Here is a 23,995-nt window from a genome sequence, read left to right on the forward strand (position 1 = left end):
TTGTAAGTCAGATATGAACACCTAACATTAAAGCTAGATAAATCAACTTTATATGTAAAACAACTTCAAAGGAAACCACTTTCATTTACTGCTTCGAGCATTATGTCACCCGTATGTATCTTACAGCGATAAATTGATGACCTGTGATGTAACTTTAGCTCCTATTTCCTCTTGCTGACCTGCTCCGGCCTCTCTGTCTCTTTGTGTCCCACAGATGAGAGTCAGAACATGGGCAGCGACACAAGCAGCTTGGTCCAGTCGCACACTCACTCCTTGAGGAAACGGGAGCCCGTCGACGTGCCGTATCAGACGGGTCAGCTGCACCCGGCGATCCGCGTGGCGGACCTCCTCCAGCACATCACTCAGATGAAGTGCGCAGAGGGCTACGGCTTTAAGGAGGAGTACGAGGTAGGACGCAGCCCAGCTGTCACCTCCCACCATTAAGGTTGCAAACCCAAATAAAGCCTGGTGATAGACTTGTAACATCTCCACTGAGGTTCTTGAATGGAAATTTTTATCAGTCTAATACGAGGCCTCATCTGTGTTATGGTGCACAGCCCCATGTCTCTTTCGCTGTCTCTCTCTCTCCCCTCTTTTTTTCTGCCTGCCTCTCTCTCTGTTTTGCACCGCACAGCAGAACTGTTTTGTTTCTCCCCAGATGCACTTTTATGATAAATTGTTAATGTACCCTGTCTCAGTGTGTTTACGGTGTGATTCGTTTTGTTGTTCATCTGTTCCTTGTTGTTTGCAGCGATTGTGCATTTTGTGTGCATGAGTGTGGTGGGTTTTTTTTTTTTTTTTGGTCAAAAGCTGTGTCCCAACTCTCCTTGGAGACTCAGCTGTAGACCAATGCGAAATGCACAAACTGCCTGTGTTAGACCGCGTCCCCTCCTTCACCTGAAACGGGTCAGATAGTACTGGTAGCCTACTGCTTGTCGCGCAACAGCATCAGTAATCTGTCACTGCGCTTCTTACTGACACCAAACAAAAGATTTTTGCCCCAGAAGGGCATCACTCTCATTTCCTCGCATTAGAGTCTGGCAGGGTTTGGCGGCACTCCAGCACTCCTTGCTGTCCCTCAGCACCACACCAGTCATCTTCAACTCGCCCCGACGCCATGTTGTAACAGACTGGCTTCGAGCTAAATCCTTCAGTTTCAATATATTATCCGTATCAGTTCGGGCTCTTGTCACATTTCGCCGTTATTGCTGCTACTTTTTATACAACACACCCTCTTTGTCACTGTTCCCTGTCCTCATCTTCTCTCTTCACGACCCTCACATTTGTTAACGTTCTCAGCTTACTTCTTTCTCTTACTTTCTTATCTATACCTCCTGTGTTTCTTCCTTGCTTTCCTTCCTCTTCTCTTTATCTCCCGCCTTCTCTCCATCAGCTACGTGTCAGATTTATTGGTAATTAACTCCCCACATCCCATTCATGATTGTGGAATGAAATAACGTCGTCTCCCATTGCTACCTTCAGCATCCGATCATTGAGGGGTTTGGAGTGCTTTGGGCTGCCTTCTGGGTCTAATCCGTTATGGATAAAGGGAGTTTGGGGTCCACGTGGTCAACATTGCATGGATTAATAGCAGTCGATCAACAGAGACGTAATATGGAACAACTGGCTGCTTACCCTGCTGTCACCTTATTGTCCACAGGCTGTTGCAAAAAGTCCTGTGGGGTTCTTAAAGTGTGCAAGGGAGCTCATTCTCACATGGCTAGAGCGATTCATTTGTATGTTTTGTTCCACTGCTGTCTTATAAATATATATATCTCTATCTCAATCTGTCTCAAGGTTAATGCCCTTTTATTTATTTTTTTTAATAACCGTTTATTTTTCATGATGAGATTGGAGCTTAGTGCACCTCTAAACCTGTTGACTTACACTGTACTATATCTCTCTCTGACCCATGCTTCTTGTTATTCTGTACGTTAACTTTGGATCAGATAAATGAGGTAAGAAAAATACTTTTTTTGTGAGTTTATTTATTTATTTTTTAGACTTGTAGATTTATATCACAAACCTGACAGGATCAGTAATGGTTGCTGGCTATTTTTAAGACCCTGTGGGATTAAAATATCACATTTTTTTGGATCTAGTTTGAAAAGGGCATTTACCAACAGATGTTATGCAGCATTATCAAATTATCTGACAGTGTTCAGTTGGTGAAATATGTAGAGCAGTGACATTTTTCTGTTTACTTTTTTTCTTTAGCGTCACTGTGAAATGCTTTTTCTTCCCTTAGTCAGACATTGTTAGCACCACAAATCCTCCGCAGCTTGGTTATGATGTTTATAAAGCTTTTCAAAAGCATACTTAATACCCCATCAGTTATTAAGAGCATAATTTTTATAGTAAAAGTGCGGTAGTTTGAAAGATAAATGGAATACCAATGTATAATTAAAATGGACTGATCAATCATATACCCAGTCCAACAAAGTACCAAATTTAATTCTAAGCTCCACCTTGTGGATTTATTGACTGGAAATTGAATGTTACCATTAGAAGGGACACGATAAACACTTTAAACTTTGCAAAAGCCATGTTGTATACTTTGCAAAAGCTTTATAAGGCCGTGTGTGTTACAGACCTAACAAAGCATTTTGCATGTCCAGCCTCCTGCACCTGGGTGCACATTTTCACCGTGCAAACAGGAAGCAGAAACAAGTTTCAGCGTCATTAATGCTGCCATGTCATCACTGTTTCACTTGTGTTCGGCCTGTTTCATGTCGACAGAAATGTGTTGTATCTAGCCTACTGTGAGAATCCTGAAATTCTTTAAGCTCCAACCACAAATGAACACTAGTCAGTCTGAATGAGCCTCCTCTTCTCACATAGTAAAAGATTAATTAATACAGAAGCAACTCACTAAACGTTCCTGCTTCTGTTCGACCATCCATGTTTTATTTTTTTTTTGTTTCTGGTTTGTTTTTTTGTTTTTTTACTTCACCATGGTGTGTACTTTGTGTCAAATGTTTTATCCCTATCCACAGAAATTACTCTGCTTTTCACGTACGGTTAAGTAGTTCCAGACAAAGAAACAGCATAGCACATAACTGTGCAGGGACTGGAGTACAGCAGGTAGCCTGTAATTAAAAACATACTAAGTTGGATCTCTGCCAGTGGGAATAATTGAGGAAGGTGAAAAACTACCTGCAGACGAGCTGCAGTAAAGTACAATTCATCACATACCTTTTGCTACTAAATACTTTTTACAGGTGGAGCCTTCAGTTGTTTTTCGATACGCGTCGGGCGAATAGCCATTTATTCCCTCTATGTGCATTTAACCTTTAAATTGAAAGCCTTCGTGTAATCTCTACCTCTTGGGACATTCATTATTTTACCCCCATGAGAATTCATGATCATAACGGCTGGAGGAATATGACTGTAGCGGGGTCACTCAGATTAAGAGAGAGCTATTTTAAAGTTGCCAGGTAACGCCTTTGTGCTTGAGGATGATTTGTCCTTACAGGCTTGATATTAGACTTGTATCCTTCACACCGACAGCACGACATTGGCCTGTGCATTTCCTCAAGAAATACTGCCACTGGAGGAGGCCTTTATAATCCATCTTGGGGACATGCTTCCATCTTCACTGGAAGGATGGAACATATTTTTAGCATATTAAAGCTGTTTCTCAGTGAAATCACTAATCCTTAGGACTTCATACAGGAATATGTCCTTGTGTGGTCTCTGAAAGGCCTTTATATGCTAGACAAACTGCCTGCTGCCTGCCACAGCACTGAGATGAATCGAGCCATCAAGTCTTAGAGCAGTGATGATTGAAGACGATGCCTCCTACTCCTCACTAAAAGGAACTCTCAAACAGTCTCTTTAACCTCCGTTAAATGTTCCTGAATCTTTATTTGCAGATGGTCTGCCCCGTAATGTATTACCTGACTTTTCAAATGTGCATTAGCTTACTATCAAAAAGACAGAAAACCATGTTTTTCTGCAGGCTAGTCCGCTCTGAGCCAGCCCCGCCCGCCCTTGCTGAACAGCGGTGGACTGGCAGTGTAGATGTATTTTCATAATTTGGCTTAATTGTGCCTGGTGTGCCATCAGAATGGAAATCTCCCCAGTGAGAGATGATAAATATTTCATGAGGGTAATCTGAGCAGAGCAGTTTTGATGTGTAGACGATGAGCTGGCTTTATTTTTCCCCGCGACGAGCTGATTGAGTCCTTCAGATGAGGGAGACAGACAGCCGCCGCGGTTGCTCCGCCCAGCAGAGCGGCACAGGGGGAGAGGTTTGAGTGTGACACCCGCTGCATCTGCCCTAATGGCACTCGCTGTTTGACACAACTCCCCGGGATCCACCATCCTCCCTGTGTTTCCTGCCTAATAACACTGGGAATCTATCTCTTTCTGTGTCTGTTTCCAGCGCTCACTTCCTCCTGTTTTGTAGAGCTGAAAGAGAAAGAATGTATTCTTTAGCCTGGTTATCATTTGGAGTGTTCACACATGACACAATATTTCATCCCCCCCTCTCTGTCCTGTTTTCTCTCCTTTCAGAGCTTTTTTGAAGGACAGTCTGCGCCATGGGATTCTGCCAAGAAGGATGAGAACCGCATGAAGAACCGATATGGGAATATTATTGCATGTGTGTACAAAGCACCTCCTCAACGCTCATGAATTTTTGTTCTCATTCTTCTGCCTGATTTATTGGCCAGGCTTGTGACTGGATGACTATAAGCTGCTCAAACCGAGTTTTATTATCAGCCAACGAGAGCAGCCTTGACCTTTCCAATCTACTTTTATATTCATCTTCCTTTACCGTCTTTACTGTTATGAGATATAAGCCTATGCAGGATATGGAACAAAGCTTATACAATGTTTGAAAAAGAATTGATTTTGCAATTAATCGCTATAAGAGTTCAGTTTAACCCTCTTTAATAACTGATGCCATGGAAAAACTTTGAAGATCTACTTCTTCTGACTGACATCAGTTAAAGGGGCATTGCCCAACTTTGGAACAAAAATGACGTCAGCTATCCACAGTTACGAAAATGTCATTTGAAATCAAAAGTTAAGGCTCTGTGGTTCTCTTGCCATCAATTGTTCCCCACATTTAAAAAGATTATTATGTCGCACGTGTATTATTTTGTTGCATAGCGATCTTTTTTTACTAAATTTTACTAAAGTAGCAAGTTTTAAGGTCAATGACTTAAGAAAAAATGGTTTAGACTATGATTTTGTGATTTTTACCTGACGATAGGGTGGTGGCGGTTTTAATGAAGACTGTCACGTGAACGCTGTCTATGAGACATGTTGCATTTTTACAGCACCAATTTCATTTTTGCATCTGTATGATGCCAGTCTAACCATGCTTTTATTGCTCTATCACCCCCTCTCCTCCTCTTATAATTTCTCTCTATTCCTTTTTACTGTCTGTCTCTCTGTCCCTCTCCCCCTTTTCTTCTCCCGATGCCCTCGTTAATATGATTAATTCAACACTGGTTTCTTCCTCTCTGCCTCTCTTCCAGATGATCACTCCCGTGTCAGGCTGCAGGCCCTGGAGGGGGAACAGAGCTCCGATTATATTAATGCAAATTACGTTGATGTAAGTACACACACCAGCCAGCGCCACCAACGCAAAGGTCAGTGCGCTTCCTCTTGGGGGGAGAGAGGGCGCGCTGGTGCCGCCGTCACAGGGGGGCCTGAGGGACAGTGCAGCCCAGCCGCCTGTCCATCACAGCTACAAACACACTGCCTTTATTTGACTTTAGAGGGCTGCTGTATCACTCTGTTCATTGGATATATTAAGAGAAATAAAGATCAGAGGCTGACAGCACTGGGAGAGAGAAAAGGCAAACCCGCACAGAGGGGAAACTGAGGTTATAGTTTTGGACTTTGCTTTGAACAACATTATAGTTGAGAACCAAAAAGATGAGAAAGGGAGTGAGGTTTCATAGATGATTACTGTGAATAAAGCTGAAATAATACACAGAATTTCAAATAGAAACAAAGCGCATATATAGACTAAAAAAGTTAAAGTTGTTAGCAAAGCTTCGAAAACTGTTCTGTTGCTTTTGTAACACTGGAAACAATGTTCAAGATTAACAATCAAACAGCAAACGGGTTGCTGTATGTAACTCAATTTACTACAATAAATAATTCGTGTGAGTTTTTCTGACCCGCACAGCCTATGAACCAGGCGGATCTGATAGCTCATTATTTATTTGCTGTGGCAGAATGTGCCTGGCCCGGTTCCCACAGAAACATATTTTTTGCCTGGCCTTGCCTTTGTAAGTCCACTCACAACCATTTATCTGCTATGAGGTGGGTTTGGTGCAGTGACTTGCATATCTGCCTGGGTCTGGTTGATGTTGGGTGTAGGCTATTGTGTCCAAAAGTGTCTCGGTCTCGACTTGTTGATAACACCCTTTGTAAACCAAACTGTGAGGTTCCAGCATAGCATTAGCTGCAACAGATCAGCTGATGACCCTCTCTATATGTGGTAGATCGTCTCTAGGCTGCACTATTTACGTTGCTTTCATCTACAGTCACACAAGGGAAAATGGTGATTGAAAACCATGGTTTGACCAAAATTATTGCAATCATGTGCAGCTGTGTGCCTTGCGATGGAAATTAGTTACCTCAACTATTTGTAATCAGTCCCAGACAGCAAAAAAGAAAGAAAAAAACCTTTGCCAATCACCAAGTTTTCTTGTGCATGGAGTTTGTCACCCTGTTTTTTCCTCTAGTGCGAATGGGGCCTTAGCCTGCCTGCAACTGCTTCATATCTACAAGCTACTTTGCAACCTGCCTGCACCCTAGATCTGGGTTAATATTATGCCTGCACTCTTCTGAAAAGAGGGATTTTGCTGCTGTTCTCTCTGCATCTGGCTGAAAGTGCAGAAGGTCCCAAATGAGAGCTATAATGTAAAATATAATTTAAATAACATTTGTCTTTTGAGTCTAGTGAGCCTTACTGAAATGTCGTTTCTAATATTAAAGTTTGATCGTTTATATGTCTACCTATCCACGCTTGTCTACTTCATAAGACATTTGTAGCAAGACAGGAAAGTCCCTGTGGTGTTATATTTACTTATTCCAGAGAACAGTCATTAACATAATTTTAGGACCTGGTGGTTAGGAAATTTAAAATTAGTTAAACTTTTGAAACGACTCCCGTGGTTGTTATTCTAGCGAGGAAAATCTTCACAGATTGTATTTGATCTCTCTGCTTGATATCTGCATAAGGCAGCTGCTGATTTCGTTACTCTTAGATGCTGAAAAACTCTCAAGGACGCCCTAAATTAAAGTAGACACAGCAGTATCTGCAGAGGTTCGGTTACACTTCTTACCTCAGGGAAGTCCTTGCAAAACAGCTTCTACATGCACTGGAATGACTTGGCATGCTGTTACAGTAAGTAAAAGTTATTAAAAAGTGGCGTCAGACATGGCTCAGGTTTTAAACAGTCCTAACTCACTTAGCTCACACAGTATAGAAGCTCCTGATCTGACCTGATTTGCTCTTAATAGCAGTGTTAGTAGCAGGATGTGACCAATCACTGCAGCTCACTGGTCTCCTTAGGCAGATGCTTCCACTCCATGTGTAATGGGCTGGTGATGTACCTGACTCCCTAAGTGGTTTTTCGCTCAGGAGAGAACCCTCCCTCGGTCTCCCATCTTCTCTTCCCCCACCCCTCTAATGTGGTAATTTGTAATCTCTTGTTACGCCTTCAAACATAAATTCATAATGCAAGGTGTGCCACAGCAAATGCAGGGGGCTTAAATTATTTACCTTTCCCACCATTCAGTTTATGGCCCATTATGCTGCAAAAAGTGGCGCTGCGGAGAAGACGCTCGCAATAGAGAGGGTCCCATTATAAGATAAGAATATACGCATATTAAAGAGAGCCCTGATTGAAAAGGATTTCCATCGCTCTGCCAGCTTCATTGGAAAAGTACTTAGTAGAAATGCAGGCAGATGGGTAATGATGTTTTTGCTCTTCAGAAAGCTTTTTAACCCATCTAAAAGCTTGTCCTGCCTAATAAACTCTTATGTGTAGAACATTTCCCACAGTGTTTGTTATTGTACTCTATAACACTGCCGATTATTCCGAGCCATTCTGGTATGTTTCCTTTCTCTCCAGCTGATTGAGTATTTTCATAAACATTTGGAAGGCAGAGGAAACGTAGTGTAATAGCCTGTTTGCTGTAGAGTCATGTGTGTACATATGGGTTTTTGCTGGGTCTCTTAACTGGATATTGGGGTGATGCAGTGGTTCGGTGAATTTGCAGGCTTGTGCAGAAATCACTCAGTTGTTCACAAAGCTCCTGTCTCCTAAAATGTGTTCATGTTCACTGACTGCTAATTTGCCTCAGCAGAAAACATTATCTGATTCACATTACAATTTTATCAGTGTAACCACAAAATGCTGATATTTAGCAAAGCTGCAGACTCGTTACTGAAACAGTACCTACTCCCCGTTTGCAAGACTATCACCATCAGCATACAGTAGTTTGATTTTCCAAACTTTTCTGAATCTATAACGACTTGAGCCATAAAACGGGATGAGCTAGCTTTTACAGTATTTAAGCAAGTCAACAGGCTCTAACCCTCATCAAGTGGTCTTGTATCCTAAAGCTAACAGCACATGGGAGAAAAGAAGCAAACTTTAACCCTGTGTCTTAAACATCCAACCACCCATCCTTGCTGGCTTAATCCTGCAAGGGGCTTGGGGGCAAAAATAAGCAGAGGGGACGACTGCTTATGGTAATTTGGTTAAACAATTTTTTTTACTGCGAAGTGCTCACTCTGTATGTTTTGGCACACAGATCTCTACATCTGTGGCCACTTTAAACCGCTCAGAAGTGAAACTTCTTCCCACAGGTTTGGGACCAAGATTTCAACAGTTCAACGCAACATTTCCCTTTTCCTGTAACACTCAGCTTCAGGTAAAAGGATCCAGTAAAGAAGGAAGAAGGGAAATTTGGAGAAAAGAGAAAACACATAAGTAGTACAATCATGAAATAAAAGTCAAAAGATGTTTTATTTGGGGTGCTGGGTGTATTTATAACTTTTTTTTTTTCTAACTTGAAGGTATTTGTGTGAGCCTTCAGAAAAGATTTAAGAATATGATCATAAAAACCTAATAATTATAATAATAATTCAATTTTAAAGGCCTTAGGGATTGCTTGGCATAAGGGGCCTCAGGGCATTTTCTTTGCTTTTTTCCCCTTTAGTAATATGACTTATTTGTAGGATAAGGATGTTACATATTCTAGATTGAGGGGGGGGGTGCTAGGGGGGAAAATGTGAAAATATCACTTACTGTTTTCTCCTAAATGTATTTGGCAAAGCAAAAATTTCCAGGTAATAGGGATAGGTATTCCAGATTTGCAAAAGTAGGCTATCTAATGATATTCAAATTGAAAATACCAGTTCATGCCCACAGGCAAAAGCACTTCATGCTGCATATTTTAGACATTCCATTCGCCAGCTTTTCTTACTGGAAAGAATTAATGATCACTGTAATCAGCAATGCAGCAAAACACAGGCGGCACATTTAATTCCTGCTCCTAACTTATGCAGCCCTGGAAAATAAAAGTACTTTTTCCAGTTAATAAGAGCAATATTGACATTTCTACATCTTTACCTTCTCGTGTTAAAGATATGCTCTTGCATGCCTGATATAACATGCTTACAGAAAGCCACGAGCCCATTTATAGTAAGCGCTACTCACCTGGCACTCACTGTCAGGGCCCTTCCTTTCTTTCCGTCTCTCCCTCGCTAATCCGACAGAGTATTGGGCCTCCACTTTACTTGACAGAGCATACATGAAAGCACAAACAAATCTCCTCCTCAGTCCAGAGATAAAGAAGTCATTAAAAATGGAGGACAGCTGAATAGCTGGAGGAGCCCTGTGGATGAGTGAGTGAGGAAAATATCCTTTGTGTCTTTTCTCCCTTCATTGGAGGAGCGTTAATCACAGTCCAAGTTAAATTGAATATGAGTGAGATAAGCAGAGCAGCAGGGGTGGATGGGAAGTGGTGTGGGGGGGGTAGACAATCAAGGGGAGGCTGGGGCGGGGAAGAGCCTTTAAGTCCTAATGTTTTGTTTCCTGCCTCATATCTCTGGAGAGAAGACAAGGAATTGGACAAATAAAACTTGAAGGGATTAGAGTAATCCGTGAGACTAGGGGCCTATTGTGAAGATCAGTGCTGTTAGTTGTATCTTGGGGATTATCAACACTTTGGCTGCTTACTCCAGAGGTGTGCCGTATATAGAGTGTATGATGGAGAGTGTTTTTTACATCTTGTATCTAGCAGCATCCATCATGAGCTTTCAGTCGTGCATCTTGCAGTTGGATGTTGAAACAAAGAGCTGAAAGGGTGTGCAGTGGCAAACAGCTGGCAGATCTACAATGCAGAGTATTTCTTGAAAGCAAGCACGCAAATCTCTCAAATAATTCCTCTTGTGGCGGAGCGGCGTAGAAGCGAGAGTTCATCTTGGCTGCATAAACGCAGGGCATCTGAAACAAACAAACAAAAATGCGTTAACTGGGATTTCTATACAGTTCAAATCTGTTCAGTGATGAATGTGATGGTTTGCATTGTAGGAACAGACTGAGTTTGCATGCAAAGGTCAAAAAAACCAACTAAATGTCAAGAGCAGTGTCTTTTTTTAGCCTCTCTGCGCTGGTCTTTCAGAAGTAGATGGAACATAAAGTGATTCTTATATTCTCTCCTTTTTTTTCCTCTGTTTGCAGGGCTACCACAGGCCAAATCACTACATCGCCACTCAGGGTAAGAATAAAAAACTTTCTAAAAATTGCAAGACTAGATTGGTGTGTGTGGGCGGTGAGAATTTAACGGTGTCTGTTTGTTTGGGCAGATGGATGTGTGCAGATGTTTGCGAATATCTATCTGAACATCCCCGTCGTTGTTTACATACGCTCTTGCAAACTACTCTTTGATGCTCAGTCAGGTGTGTGCTCGGGGAGTCTGGTGCCTCTCGGTGTGCACACGCAAACGCACGTACCTACGCACCTCTGAGCAAGCGTAGCGGCACGCTTTCTTGCTGTCTGTTTCCATCCCGTCGGTGGTGTGGGAGCCATTAATCAGGCAGTCTGGGAGTAGGCTAAATAAATAAATGGATTAGCTGACATGTACAGGCGCATTTTGTCACTGTGTTAATCTGGCCGGCAGATTCGCAGAGTGAGGAGCACTTACCGTGACCCCAGAGGTTAAGTCTGATTGATGGTTAATTGTTATGAATTTTGCATCGCGAGCCTCACTCCCACACAACAGGACAGCATGCATGGGGATTTTACATACTACTTAATAAAAAAAATCAGTGGAAGAAAGGGAAAAAAAAAGATAAAGGCAGGGTTTTTTTTTATTATTATTTTTGCGAAGAGGCCTTAATGGATTCACAATCTGCTTTGGCGGAGCTGGGAGTTGCATAATTACCTGTTTATCAGTGCATTGCCTCTCTTCCTCAGTGTCTCAATTAAAACAACGCTCTGTTTGCTCTTACTTCAGAAAGAGATGGCATACTAATCAGGCAGTGGTCGCTCGGTTTGCACATTTGTCTGTATGAATGGCACCTTGAGCTGTCAAGTGCCGACTCTCTCCTGTGCACCTCGAGTTCACCAAAACAAGGAGGTATAACTGGCAAATTCAACTCTGAAAGAGTTTCATCTGGATTATTATGACTTCTATAATTGTCCTATAGTCATTAAGAGCATTCCAATTTTCATCAAAAAAATATGCATGAGAATCAGAATCAGAATACTTTATTGATCCCTGGGGGATCAATAAAGTATTCTGATTCTGATGAGGAGATCTGATGAGGTGATCAGCAGTCAAAGAAATGTTGCAAACAAGGCCCTCTCTAAGATGAAAAGCTCGAGAAGCCAAACGTGTTTCCATTCAAGTTAATTAGCCCCAGTTTTCTCATTAAGCTTGCATAATAAGTCCTCATTTTCCATCGACTGTATCGCAAGCATGATAAGGTTTTTCACTGGGTAGATCCATCCAGTACGAAAGCGTGGAGGTGTGTGTGTGTGAGAGAGAGAGAGAGTGTGGAAACATCTGTATTCTCTGGGAGACCAGGCCCTTTTATAATTCATCATCAGCTCCGGCAGACTGACAGGAAGGAAGCCTCAGTCTGCTGACACTGAAGCAAAGAGCAGCCAGAGATGATAGGAAAGCCAGACACAGACCTGTCTCTCTCAGTCAGACAAACGGCATACTGTAGCACCTGAAAAGAGCACCTGGGCATTGGCACACTTGCTGAAAATGAGGGAGTAGTCTTCCTCTCTCCCCCAGTAAAGTTTTTCAGTGAATGACACTTCCACTCAAGTCCACTGGGACCAGCAGTAGCTCAGGAAAATGAGACCCGCAATACTGCTGGATAAGCTAAAAAATCTTTGTCATAAATTGGTTGTGGAGGTGGTTTGCGGTGTGCTTAATATGGCAGACAGGTGGGATAACGTTGTCCCCGTTCTATAATGCTATAAACTACAATGACACTCATTAGTTTGGGGTTTATTGACGAGTCCCTTTGCTCTGTCAAGGTGACAATGGCAGGTAGAACAGCTGTCACTCTATAAAAGCCTCATCACCCAAGCTCTGCTCCTCATTATGTAGGTCAGTCTCTCATCCAGAGCTTCTTTTTTTCTGCAGCAATACAATAACTGTCTGTCAGTAATTCTCTAACTGCAGCTCACCTACTTAGCAGATTGAATGTGTGCATGCACCTCAGCCCTCCCGTATTGATGCCTCGCCTCTGTCCATTATTATGTCCTGCAGATCGCTTTAAATACTGATCAGACATGAGCTTCCTTCTAGTGGAGACTGAATTACACTGACACCGGGGATGCAAACAGCTGCGATAACCCCCTGCATCCTCTTGGTGATGTGGAAAATATTCATGACATGGGAAAGGGTTCAATTTCATCAAGCTTTCCCCCTCCGGTCTTCTCCGCTTTCCCCTCCTTCACAAGCAGCAAATGTCACCAGGAGCCCAAAAGTTTTATTATTTACAGGTTAACATCTCAAAGCCCAGCAGGGGAGGTGTGGGGTTGGGAGATGGGAAGAGAGAGAGAGAGCAAATCAATGATAAGCGAGTGTACATTATGCCACAGCCTGCCACATGTAATATTAATGGGCAAGAGGGGAACATCACCTGCATGTTTGTCTGTGAGTGTCTGTGTGAACATGTTGATCAGAAATTTTTTGCCGTACCTGGCTTGGGGATTCTACAGCTGTCACACTCTTTGCTTCTGAGGAGATGCAGGCCTAGTCCCAAAACACAGCATCAGCTGCAGCAGCGTTAGCTCTCTGACAGCTGGAAGTGAAGCTCCTACTTGTGTTCTGCCTCTGTGAAGTGCCTCTTCCAAACTTCACCAACTAGGCACCACGCACTCTGTACTACAAACAGTGCGCTCTGCTTGTATTCTTCAAGTGATCTCTCAGACTGATTTCTCTGAAAATAACCTGTGGCCTAGTCTTTGAGAATGTAAGCTTTCCCCTCGGTACAGCTAGCTATCAAGATTATTTGTTTGTGTCGAAAGTGATTTTTTTTTTTTAATAGTGTGTTTGTTTGTTTGTTTTTGAGACTTTATTTTTTATTTTAAAGGTACCAGAAATTAATTTTGATTGCCTGAATCTGTATTTTAAAAAGATTGTTCAAATTTGACAGTACTGCCACACTTGCTCTCTTGAACAAAAGCCAAGAGGAGGTTTCAATGGTTAAGTACAGTGCTGTGCAAGTCTTAAGTTACCACTGATCTCTTTATAGTTTCTTTGAAAGAAGCCAGGCTTTCTCTGTTTTGTTTTGTTTTTTTTAGTTTTGTGAGAAATAGTTCTCCAAGCGTTTCTGAAGGTCTTTCAAAGGTTTTCTTTGGGCACTGGATACATTTTTTACTCATTTCAGTCCAGTCCTTGTACCCGACAATTTTCAGAGAAATGTTTTTGTTAAGCATCTTAGCACTGGCCTATGAATAATTCAAGAATAAAAAGGACCTAACTCAGGGGATGAACCACTTCTGTGTCTATGCATAACAGAAAAGTTGACAAAGAACCAATTTTAAATTGTCACTTTAGCCAATTTTTTTTACAATTTCCACGTTAAAATGTTCCCATTTCTTTAGTTGACAGCCATAAAATCTTGTTTTTATGGCAAGCCTAAAATACTATCCTACTGATTGACCAGCATCTGAAAGTCATGTTCTTAAGAAAAAAATCCATCAAAGATCTGGCTCAGGATCTGAGAGATGCATCTGCCCCTTCAGTTGATTTATCTGCTGTTGTGAGTCCTCATCATAAATGGTCTTAGTCGAAGGGCAGTTTCGAAAAAGCCATTCTTCAAGAAGAGAAACTATGAGGAATGGCTTAGGTTTCCCAAATTACACAATAGCAGTTCTGAAAATCAGTAGCAGCAGAGCTTGTGGAGTGATGAAGGAGGTCAGGTACAAAAAATGAGTGTTTACAGAACAACAATGTGTAAAACACGATGTGGGCTCTGTAATCGTTTGGGGCTGCGTTTCAGCCAATGGTGTTGATGGTCTTGTTAAAATTGGTGGACCTGTGAACACATAAAAGTAACGAGATCTTGAGGTTCATTCAGCATCCCAAACATGCACCTATAACTTGGCAGGAAAACATACCATTGAACACCATCAGTCTTTGGCCTTCCTAGAACTCAGACCTCAGTGTTATTAACAAAACAAAAGGCAAACAAGAGGCCAGCATCCGAAGAAGAGCTTCAAGTGTCTTCCAGAAGCCTGGAGAACTATTGTTGAAGACTACAGAAAAAAGATGTTGAAGAATAAAATACCAAAATATTCACTTTAAAGTTTTTTAGAATTGCTTTATATACAGTATTTCCATGGATATATGCATGTTTCAATACATTGCAGCACATCTTTCCCATTTTCCTAGAAAAATATAAAGAAATGAGAGGGGGGTTCAAGACTTTCCCACAGTACTGAATAGCATATACACTGGAAACAAGAGGAAAATATCTGGTCTCATTCAAATATTCAAAGTTTAGCTGCCACCACTTTAAGAGAACACTAACCAGCACACTGAAACTTCGTGTAAAAAGGAGGACGTGTTGCCAATAAATTGATTCACCTCACAACTCAAAGCTGCTGTTCTTCTCACAAGCCAACTGCATGTGCTTTTTCTTATCTGGCACCCGTGTAATCCAGATAACATGATTCCTATTAAATGTAAATAACTGTCACAAGCATCAACAGCAAACATGAACATTAAGGTTAAGGTAATGAGGGGGTTCTGGTTAAAAATCTTGCAATGCGCTCACAGTATCATACTACAGAATAAAGAAAAGAAAAGCCTGAACCTGTGACCCTTAAAATAGAAGACGACAAACAAACTGTTCTGATGGAAGTGATTTCTTTCAGGACGACAGCGTCCCGTTAGCATCAGATACAAATTGTAACTGAATGTTTTTATGCAAATTAAAATATGACATTTTTGCTAGTAGGATTGGCTGTCACCAAATCTCAAGCCAACTAAAGACCATTGAGTGACTTTGCAAAGTAATATTAAACAGTGCTTATGAAACAATTGTGTTCAGTGGCTTCAAAAGAGTTACAGATACTTGGAGAATCAGTCAGTCAAAAGTGCAGCAAAGACATTCAGGCTGCATGCTGTGGCCCAGCACCGCCTATGGCTAAAGAAAAGAGGTGCTTTCTAGACATTTTTTAACTTACTGAAACAGGTTTTTGCGAACTCGATAATATAAAAGCTCCACTTTTACAGCTCATTGACTGCAGTGGCACATGTCAGCTTACAGCAGCAGAAATCTAGGATTTTAAAAGCATGCTATTTTTCAATGGAGATTGGTTAAGAAATCAATGAGTCTAAAATAAATTCTTTCCTCAACATTTGAAGCCGTTCAGTGTGAAAGTTGTCAAATCAACTGTGTTAGCAATTCCTTTGTTCTTGTATATCTACTTATCAAGAAGCACACTCACTTCCTCATGGGTGTCATCAAGTTACAGTCCAGGAAGCTATCTGTACCCATTCTCCATCTCTGCATTCACAACAAAGCATAAATTAGTTGGCTGAAGCTTGGCAGGAGCCTCCCATTGGATGGTTTATCATATAATGCCAAGTAGTATTGTGTTACTGAAGTCCTACACACCAGCTGTCCTGCTTCTCATTCTTCCTCTCCCAAACTTCTCAGCAATGTGCATCTTTCCTCAGGGACAAGTGTGGGAGGTAGCGGAGTGGGTGGCTCAATCAGGTTGGGTAGTTATCGTAGAGACGGAAACCGAAGTCCTACAGTTAAATCGAGATATACCACCACATGCAAAGCACAGGAAGTAGGGGAATACAGATGGAAGTTATGGAGTAGTCTTGTTCCAACTCTCTAGCTGTCTAGTTGAGATAGATGCTATTTGTATTTTTACTGTAAAAGCACAAACAGGATGGAAATGTGTTCGCAGAAATGATGGTTGGTTTTGAATCATTTTTTGTTTTTCATTTCTTTAAAGTGTCTTTTTAATTTAATTTATCTGCTTTTAGAAATAGATGTTTTTAAACTCTGTCAAACAATATTGCACAATTAAATGCATGACAGTGAGGATGTGTTTAGGCACCCCACTAAGCAGATCAAACATGGCTTGATCAATCAAGTGAATAAAATGGTGATGACACTTTGTTGATGTCCTGAGGGAAATTAGGTTGTTGCAGAAGGCGTAAGTCAATAAGAAGCACAAACAGCACAATGATAGGATCCAGGAACTGCCGCAGCTCCTCATACTAAGGCAAAACAAATTAGTAACAATACAATATGATATATTTAAATGTGTTTTTATACTACATTCTATTTTAGCCCGTAATGATTTCGTAATTTTATTCAAGCACTTTAGTTCTTCATTAAGGTTTCTCAAATTGTTGTTCATTTCTTTTAATTGTGTAGTTGGTGGTTTTATGATCATGGCACTCAAGCCAGATACTAAAGCCCGTATAGCTATGCAGTAGCCAGAACAACTCTTCATGCCCACCTTTGTTGTTGTTACTGCTTTTTATATAGATCTTTCCCTGGGTGTCCTAGTGATCTAGTGCTTACAGCTGCAGGTGGCATAAATCCAAAAAGTGAGTTTTTTTTTTTTTTTAAATAGGAAACCTTTTTCCTGCTACTATCCTCTCCCTTCAAGGCCATGCACATGTTCTTTATACACACTAAAAATAATGCTTTTGGCTGCATAGGGGATCTGAACCCTACTTTCCCAGGTGAAAGTCATCTGCATAACCCACAACACAAATTTCCCCAATGACTTTTTCATTTTTTCCACTTTGTACTGCTCACCTTATCTGGTGTACAAAGTCCTCTGATTAACCAAAGTGTTGTCATGGACTAGACTCTTTAATTTACTGCTAAAGTGAAAGGAGGTGCAATGTGCTTCCCGAGTAACCAACAATATCTACAATATGCTAAAACTTTTATGTGTTCCTTAAGATACCTTTAGGGCACATCACAGGTCAAAGTATCCTTGTTTCCTAACTGGATAACAATTGTTCAAATTTGTATGAAAGTAAGTGTATCCTTATGCTTCCATAGGAATTGAGAATGTAAGTAGCAGCCAGGTGCTGCTAATCAAATGCACTTCATGAATTCTCTCTAGAGCAACATGGCTAATGTTTATCAAGTTACAGCTGAAGAAGTTGTGGAAAAACTTCCTTTAAACAGATGAAACCAAAATGGAGATATTTGGTCATAATGCACCACACCATGTTTGGAGAAACTCAAATACAGCATATTGGCATAAATGCCCCATACCCATCATCAAGCACGGTGGTGGAGGGGTGATGATTTGGTTTGTTTTGCAGCCACAGGGTCCTAGGCACCCGGAAGTCACTGAGTCAACTATGAACTGTTCTGTTTAGTAAAATATTCTATAGTCAAATGTGAGGCCATCTGTCTGAGAGTTTTGGGAACAGGACAATGATCCCAAGTATCACAGCCAATCTACAACAGAATCAAGGTGTTGCAATTGTCCAGCCAAAGTCCAAATGTTGTAAGAGAGCTGTGCATAAACAAATGACCTCAAACCTCAGTGAACTGAAGCAATGTTGTGAAAATTCCTCCATAATGATGTGAGAGACTTACAAAGCCATACAGATTTACTATTTTACTAATTGCTGATAAAGGTTGTTCTACAAGATGCTGAGTTGCGGTGCGTACTTTGTGCATTCCTGAGGAAAACTTTCTCTCTTTTTTTTTTTCTTTTTCATGACTTGAGATTTTACAGGTTTCAGTGGCCTAAGGTTTATTAAATTTACCTGCCACATAAATGACAACGAAGAAAACGCCAGCAGCTTGTGTATCTGCCATGTTTTGTCTTAGCTTGTGCCTGTGTGTGTCTGCATAATTTGTTATGTCTCCAGGTAATTCGGGCCAACTCGGGAGAATGCACAGTTGTAGAGATTTGCATTCACTAATTAATTTGTCAGAAGTAATTTTTTTTTTTCTACTTGGTGCTTGATTAAAACTAATATTAATAATTTTTAATTAACCAGAATAATAATTAAATTCAGCCCACAATTATTGCTCAGTGAAGTTTTAAATATTGGAGGCATTGACTGGCTCTCTGCTCATTTATTTTGATGTTCACCAGACACATTTGGGTCCGGTTCGTTGGAAAGGTTGGTGTTGAACAGATGAGATGTAGTGGTAATTACTTTGAGCTTTGCCATACACACGCATGTGCGGACGCACGGAGAACAGCAGCCGTTGGGCTCATATTTAAATTTGTGATTCATTTTTCCTTTCTCGTTTTCATCCGCGTTTAAGCTGTGTGTTGTAGAGTAAGCACTATGTGATGAATCTGATGTAGAAGCACCATGAATAAATTATACCTGACACGTCTTTCAGCGCTAGATCCGTGAAGTGAAAATGTTGGAGAAAATGCCCTGTAAACTCTCTTGTTCCAATATGTCAGTAATACCACCAAATTTATGTTTGGAAGTTAATCTGAGGAAGAAGCTGACATTATTGATGAGAAAACATTACCCACAGCATGCACGTCAGCAGTAAAGCGCATTACCAAATTTAGTGATAGATGGTCCATTGTGGCAAACAAATTCTTCCACTAATAAATATGAAAATAAACTTGGAGACATGGAAACCTAGGTAATTGTTTTAAGGTACACAAATTTACAATCTGCTGCTTGCCTGTTAGAATGCATATTAGAGTTCATTTGTCCCCTGTTAGTCATTAGTAAACACTTACAAATGCTTTATTCTGCACTACCATATTCTACAACTACTGGACTATTATCTAAGCGTTTACCCTAGTGACCCTCCTGCATACTAATCATTGATAGTTACAAAGTTTTGTGTCTGTAAGGTGTTAATGCTACAAGTCCTTTCTCTGAAACGTCTATTCTTATATAACAAAATGGCAAACTGCAAGTGTTAATATTATCCAAATAACCCGAAAATAACTCTGAATATGTCTTGCAGTCTAAAGTGAGGCTCGCTCATAAATAATTCTGTAGCCTAAGACTTATTCTGCAGTAATTAGGAGGGGAAAACTCTTAGGTAATGGCCTCGTGGTTTAGGAATATGGCCATGCAAAATAAAAGTAGTAAGTGCACTTTATCGACTAATAAGAGCCAACATACCACTAATAATAGCAATAATATGCAACTGATTATTGCTCATATATGAACCACTGAAGGTTATGCATTAACGTGTTTTTGGATGAACCAGATTAACCAGATGTGTTTACAAGATGCCAAACTTGTAGTTTTTTAAAGGGTACTGTTAATGTGTAACATGCGTTGAAGCCCACAGACATTTGTTAGTAGTTAAGGGAAAGAGCTAGACTGCAATAAAACCTGACCGAAGCCTCAACACCCCAATACTTGTGTGAAGCTATTGTAAGATATTTAAGGTAGGTTTGGGGGGAAAAAAAATATTTGTAAAATGTAATTTCCTCTCCATGTCTCTCCTAGGCCCCATGCAGGAGACGGTATTTGATTTCTGGAGGATGGTCTGGCAGGAGAACACTGCAGCTATCGTCATGGTGACCAACCTGGTGGAAGTGGGCAGGGTGAGTATTTATGACACGTTCACTTGAACTGCACATCTCAAATAAGATTACCTTGCCCCCAGTCGACTAACAGCCTGATTGTATTTCAAGGCAAACTGAGACACCTTTTGTTATTATCTTTGAACATCAGTCCCCAGATGTTTGTGTGCACGCACGCGCTGACTTAGTGAGGCATGGGACTCGTGTGCCGCCAGCTCTTTTTTCCATCTATCTGATCAGTGAGAAGTGAGAAGAAACTGATTGATGGCCTTCATTACCAGAGAGGCATCCAGGCGTCTGACTACTGTTTCATCTCAGTGGCTCTATAACAGGAGATTAGACTCCGGTGAAGCCGCCAGCTCCTTCCAGGCTCCTCCGAGCAGAAACATCTCTTAATGCTGTCCTCACTGGACAAAAGGGGACTGTTATTGAGTAGTGAGGACAGTTCATAATGTTCAAACTAATGGTAAAGCCTGGACTTTTCTTGTTCACTACAGCATGTGGCCTGCCTCAGGGGGTGAAAAAAACCCAGAGCCCTGCTTCAGTCCTAATTTGTTCCACTTAACTCGCACTTTAGTTCCTCCTGGTTAGGTTATAATCAAGAGAAAATGAAGGTCTTAACGTTCAGTGTAATGCTTTGACTGCCACGGGATTTTTCTCTAAGAATTTTAAATACACTGAAAGCCCTTTAAAAAGAGGCGCACCTTGATTTTGCTGATGTGCATTTTTGGTGGGGCTTAAATGTAGCAGAGCTGATAATGATTCATAGCCCCATCTCTAGGTACCTCATTAGGCCTTTCCTCTACAGTAGCGGAGTCCAGCCCACCCCACCCCGCACCTTCTCCACACCTGCTTAGCTTCTGCGCCGTACTCGGCGGGCCCCGGCCCTCAAACCGTCTGTTATATGATCCTTGTCCAATGGCGGGCGGTAGGCACAGTTGGTCACAGTGACGGTAGCTCCACAGAGGGCCCTATAAAATCACTCCACCGTATCACAGTGGGCCATCTGCTCGGCACAGTCACTGATGAACTCTGGGAAATCCTGGCACACACACACAGAAGCACACGCAGCGCCTCTCCCGCTGGTTTCAGACAGGGGGGCGGTGCTCGGCACACTTTAATGTACGAGAGATTTGGTTTGGAAGTCAGCGTGCTGATGTGTGTGATGAGGTGATGCTCCATGTGCTTCTTTTCTATACACTCTATCCATATGAGTGACGACGTGTAAGACCTGTGCACGCTCGTCACGTGCTCATAAGTGTGCCCGCACAAAAGAACATCTGTGTCTATGCTGGCATATTTTAGCCCAAAGGCTAATTCCCCCCCAAACTAGGCGCCTGATAGAGTGATCTAATAAGGTAATGGCTTTTGCCTAACTCAATCTGGCTGGAAGCGGACGGTGGATTTGTGATTGTCATCAGGGATTAGTCATCAGGGGTGTCAGAGAGAGGGACCTCCAAGTCCCCCTCTGTCTGTGTCATTCCACAAACCAAAATCTCATTTCATTCGTAATCAGCGCATAGACGCCAGGAATGAAAATTGAATCTACTTGTGGCTGATGTCGCATTTATACCTCATCAAAAATGATCATTCTCTGATATACCTCCGTGATCTCAATCTCTATTACCAGCCTTACTTCCCTCTGTATCAACAGTTTAATTGGGAAGGGGGGGGGGGTAATTTTGTGCTCTTATGATACCTAATACAAGTAATATTTCCAGTGGGGTGTTTTAGATTTCTGTTGGGAAATCTGTTTTAAACAGCTCAGGGTTTATTATTTCATATCAATATTGGATTGTCATTATATTTCCCTCATTTAATTGTTGTACACAATTTTTTTTTTTATGTTTTATCCTATTTCACCACACTGGTAGTCAATTTTTTAAGGTGGAGAAATCACACACCCCCATTGCACCTACACTGTTTTGTTCCAGGTTTTTGCGCAGTCCACCTTTAGACTCATTTTCACATTATCGACATGAGAATGAAAAAGCAATAACGTGCGAATGAACTCTCCCATCGATACATAAGATTCCCATTTACAGCAGATCCTTGACCGGGGGCCGAAACTAATATGAAGCAAATCTCATTTTGATTTGAAAGAAATGCTTCAAAAGCTGAAATATCAGGTGGCAAATGGGGGCTAATGTTATGTGACAATTATCTTTATTGGAAAAAATTATGGCCTGGCAACTTGCAGAAATTCTAATATGAATGTGTGCAGTGAAGTAGAGCATTGTGAATATAAATTCATTGCAGTTAGCATACAGCTTGTGAGGATGTTGTGTCAAACACTTGGTTGTGTCACTCTCAGGTGAAGTGCTGTAAGTACTGGCCTGATGATACGGAGATCTACAGAGACATCAAGGTGACACTGATAGAGACTGAGCTGCTGTCAGAGTATGTCATCAGGACCTTTGCTGTAGAGAAGGTACACTTTAACCTTTTAAACACTTTTTTCCAGTTATAAATACAGTCATAACTTTTCAGATGTAGCTTTCCTACCTGAATAGCTGGAGAAGGACATATATAAGGCTTCTCTAGCACTTTATGACAATGTTTATTAAATAGATGGATGGATGTTTAACATATATTAATATGCAACCTAACCTAATATAACCTAATAGAATCATTTCTAACTCTCGATTTTTCTCTTTAACTATTGGTTTATACCATATAACAACTCCTAATTGTTACATTCTACTGTGACATTTTATAAAATCTTCAGGCAATATCCATTCAAAGAATAAACACACATACCAATATAACATAGAGGAATATACTGTTCTTTATGGTACATGCAAAGTGCCCAGATAACTAATGCAATGCATATTGTATAATATCAGCATGACAGATAGCTGCTACAGTAGGTGAAGACACATGGCTACACTGGCCTTAAACATCCTGTTCATTGCTAGATTAAACTTTGTACAAACCTTTCTTGGATCTTGATGAAGAGTGTGTTGGTATTCAATTCAACCTGTATTTACCTTAGAAAGACTTCACACATCCATGTTCTTCTCACTACATTCTCTTTTGCTTTGTGTGCTTAAACTGTGTTCCTCAGAGAGGAGCTCATGAGATCCGGGAAATCCGACAGTTTCACTTCACTGGCTGGCCGGACCACGGTGTGCCATATCACGCCACCGGCCTTCTGGGGTTTATTAGAAGAGTCAAGTCCAAGACCCTGACCAATGCCGGACCCATGGTGGTTCACTGCAGGTTGGTGTGCACTCAGACGAAGAACTCTTGTTGATACTTATGTTTTAGCTCTAACCCGTGTGTACCTATTTTTGTGATTTGCGTATTTTTATACAATAGTCATTAGACTAATAGCGGCTCAGTGCAGAAGTTACATATGTATAGCTAAGTACTGCCTTGTGGCTGGTATGTTACTTACGTTTTCATTCAGTCTTTTAATCCAAGAACTAGTCCCCAAAACTGGGTATTAGTAACTGGGACAGTATCCATGGAAAGATGTTGTGGTGTTAAGGTTTTTAAATATCATTTGCCATTTTTGGTGTTTATAGTACTGTGTACACAACAAGCAAAATTTGATTCACCTCTACTGTACTGTATATTGGGCTTAATGTACACTACAGTGTAGGTCACAATTATGGGATCGTAATAACTGCTAAAACATAAATCGTAATGTAACATTACATAAATTAGTGGTTTCCAACAATCCTTGTCAGGTGAGCTCACAAACCCCTTCTGTTTACCATTTATCATATTTACAAGCTTGGATAGCAAGTTAGCAAGCTAACAATTCCCATTATTTTTCCATCATTCACAAACAGATATACATTTATCATTATGAAATTACCATTTTATCCATTATGTTCAGCCAGTAATCATTTATTCATTTTGTTAGCAACTGTTAATCCATAATTTTAGCTTATGTTCAACTGGTGGCCCCATTTTTACAATAACCTTCATTGTTTTAATTCGTTTTAGCTAGC

General features: G+C 41.0%; 1 protein-coding gene across 4 annotated transcripts in view; it reads left to right on the forward strand.

Annotated features, from left to right (window-relative positions):
- The window catches only part of LOC146367931 (receptor-type tyrosine-protein phosphatase mu), a 160,191-nt gene that overhangs the window by 124,478 nt on the left and 11,718 nt on the right, over positions 1–23,995 (forward strand). For all 4 annotated transcript variants that reach the window (XM_084913559.1, XM_084913561.1, XM_084913560.1 and 1 more), the window contains 7 exons: positions 215–408; positions 4,519–4,606; positions 5,490–5,566; positions 10,725–10,761; positions 19,957–20,054; positions 22,348–22,464; positions 23,101–23,255. In XM_084913559.1, coding sequence (XP_084769685.1) covers positions 215–408; positions 4,519–4,606; positions 5,490–5,566; positions 10,725–10,761; positions 19,957–20,054; positions 22,348–22,464; positions 23,101–23,255 — 766 coding nt within the window. The remainder of the gene's footprint in view (positions 1–214; positions 409–4,518; positions 4,607–5,489; positions 5,567–10,724; positions 10,762–19,956; positions 20,055–22,347; positions 22,465–23,100; positions 23,256–23,995) is intronic.

This window comes from Perissodus microlepis, chromosome 18 (genome assembly GCF_051167445.1).
Source record: "Perissodus microlepis isolate ML-2025 ecotype Zambia chromosome 18, ASM5116744v1, whole genome shotgun sequence".
Classification (NCBI taxonomy): Eukaryota; Metazoa; Chordata; class Actinopteri; order Cichliformes; family Cichlidae; genus Perissodus; species Perissodus microlepis.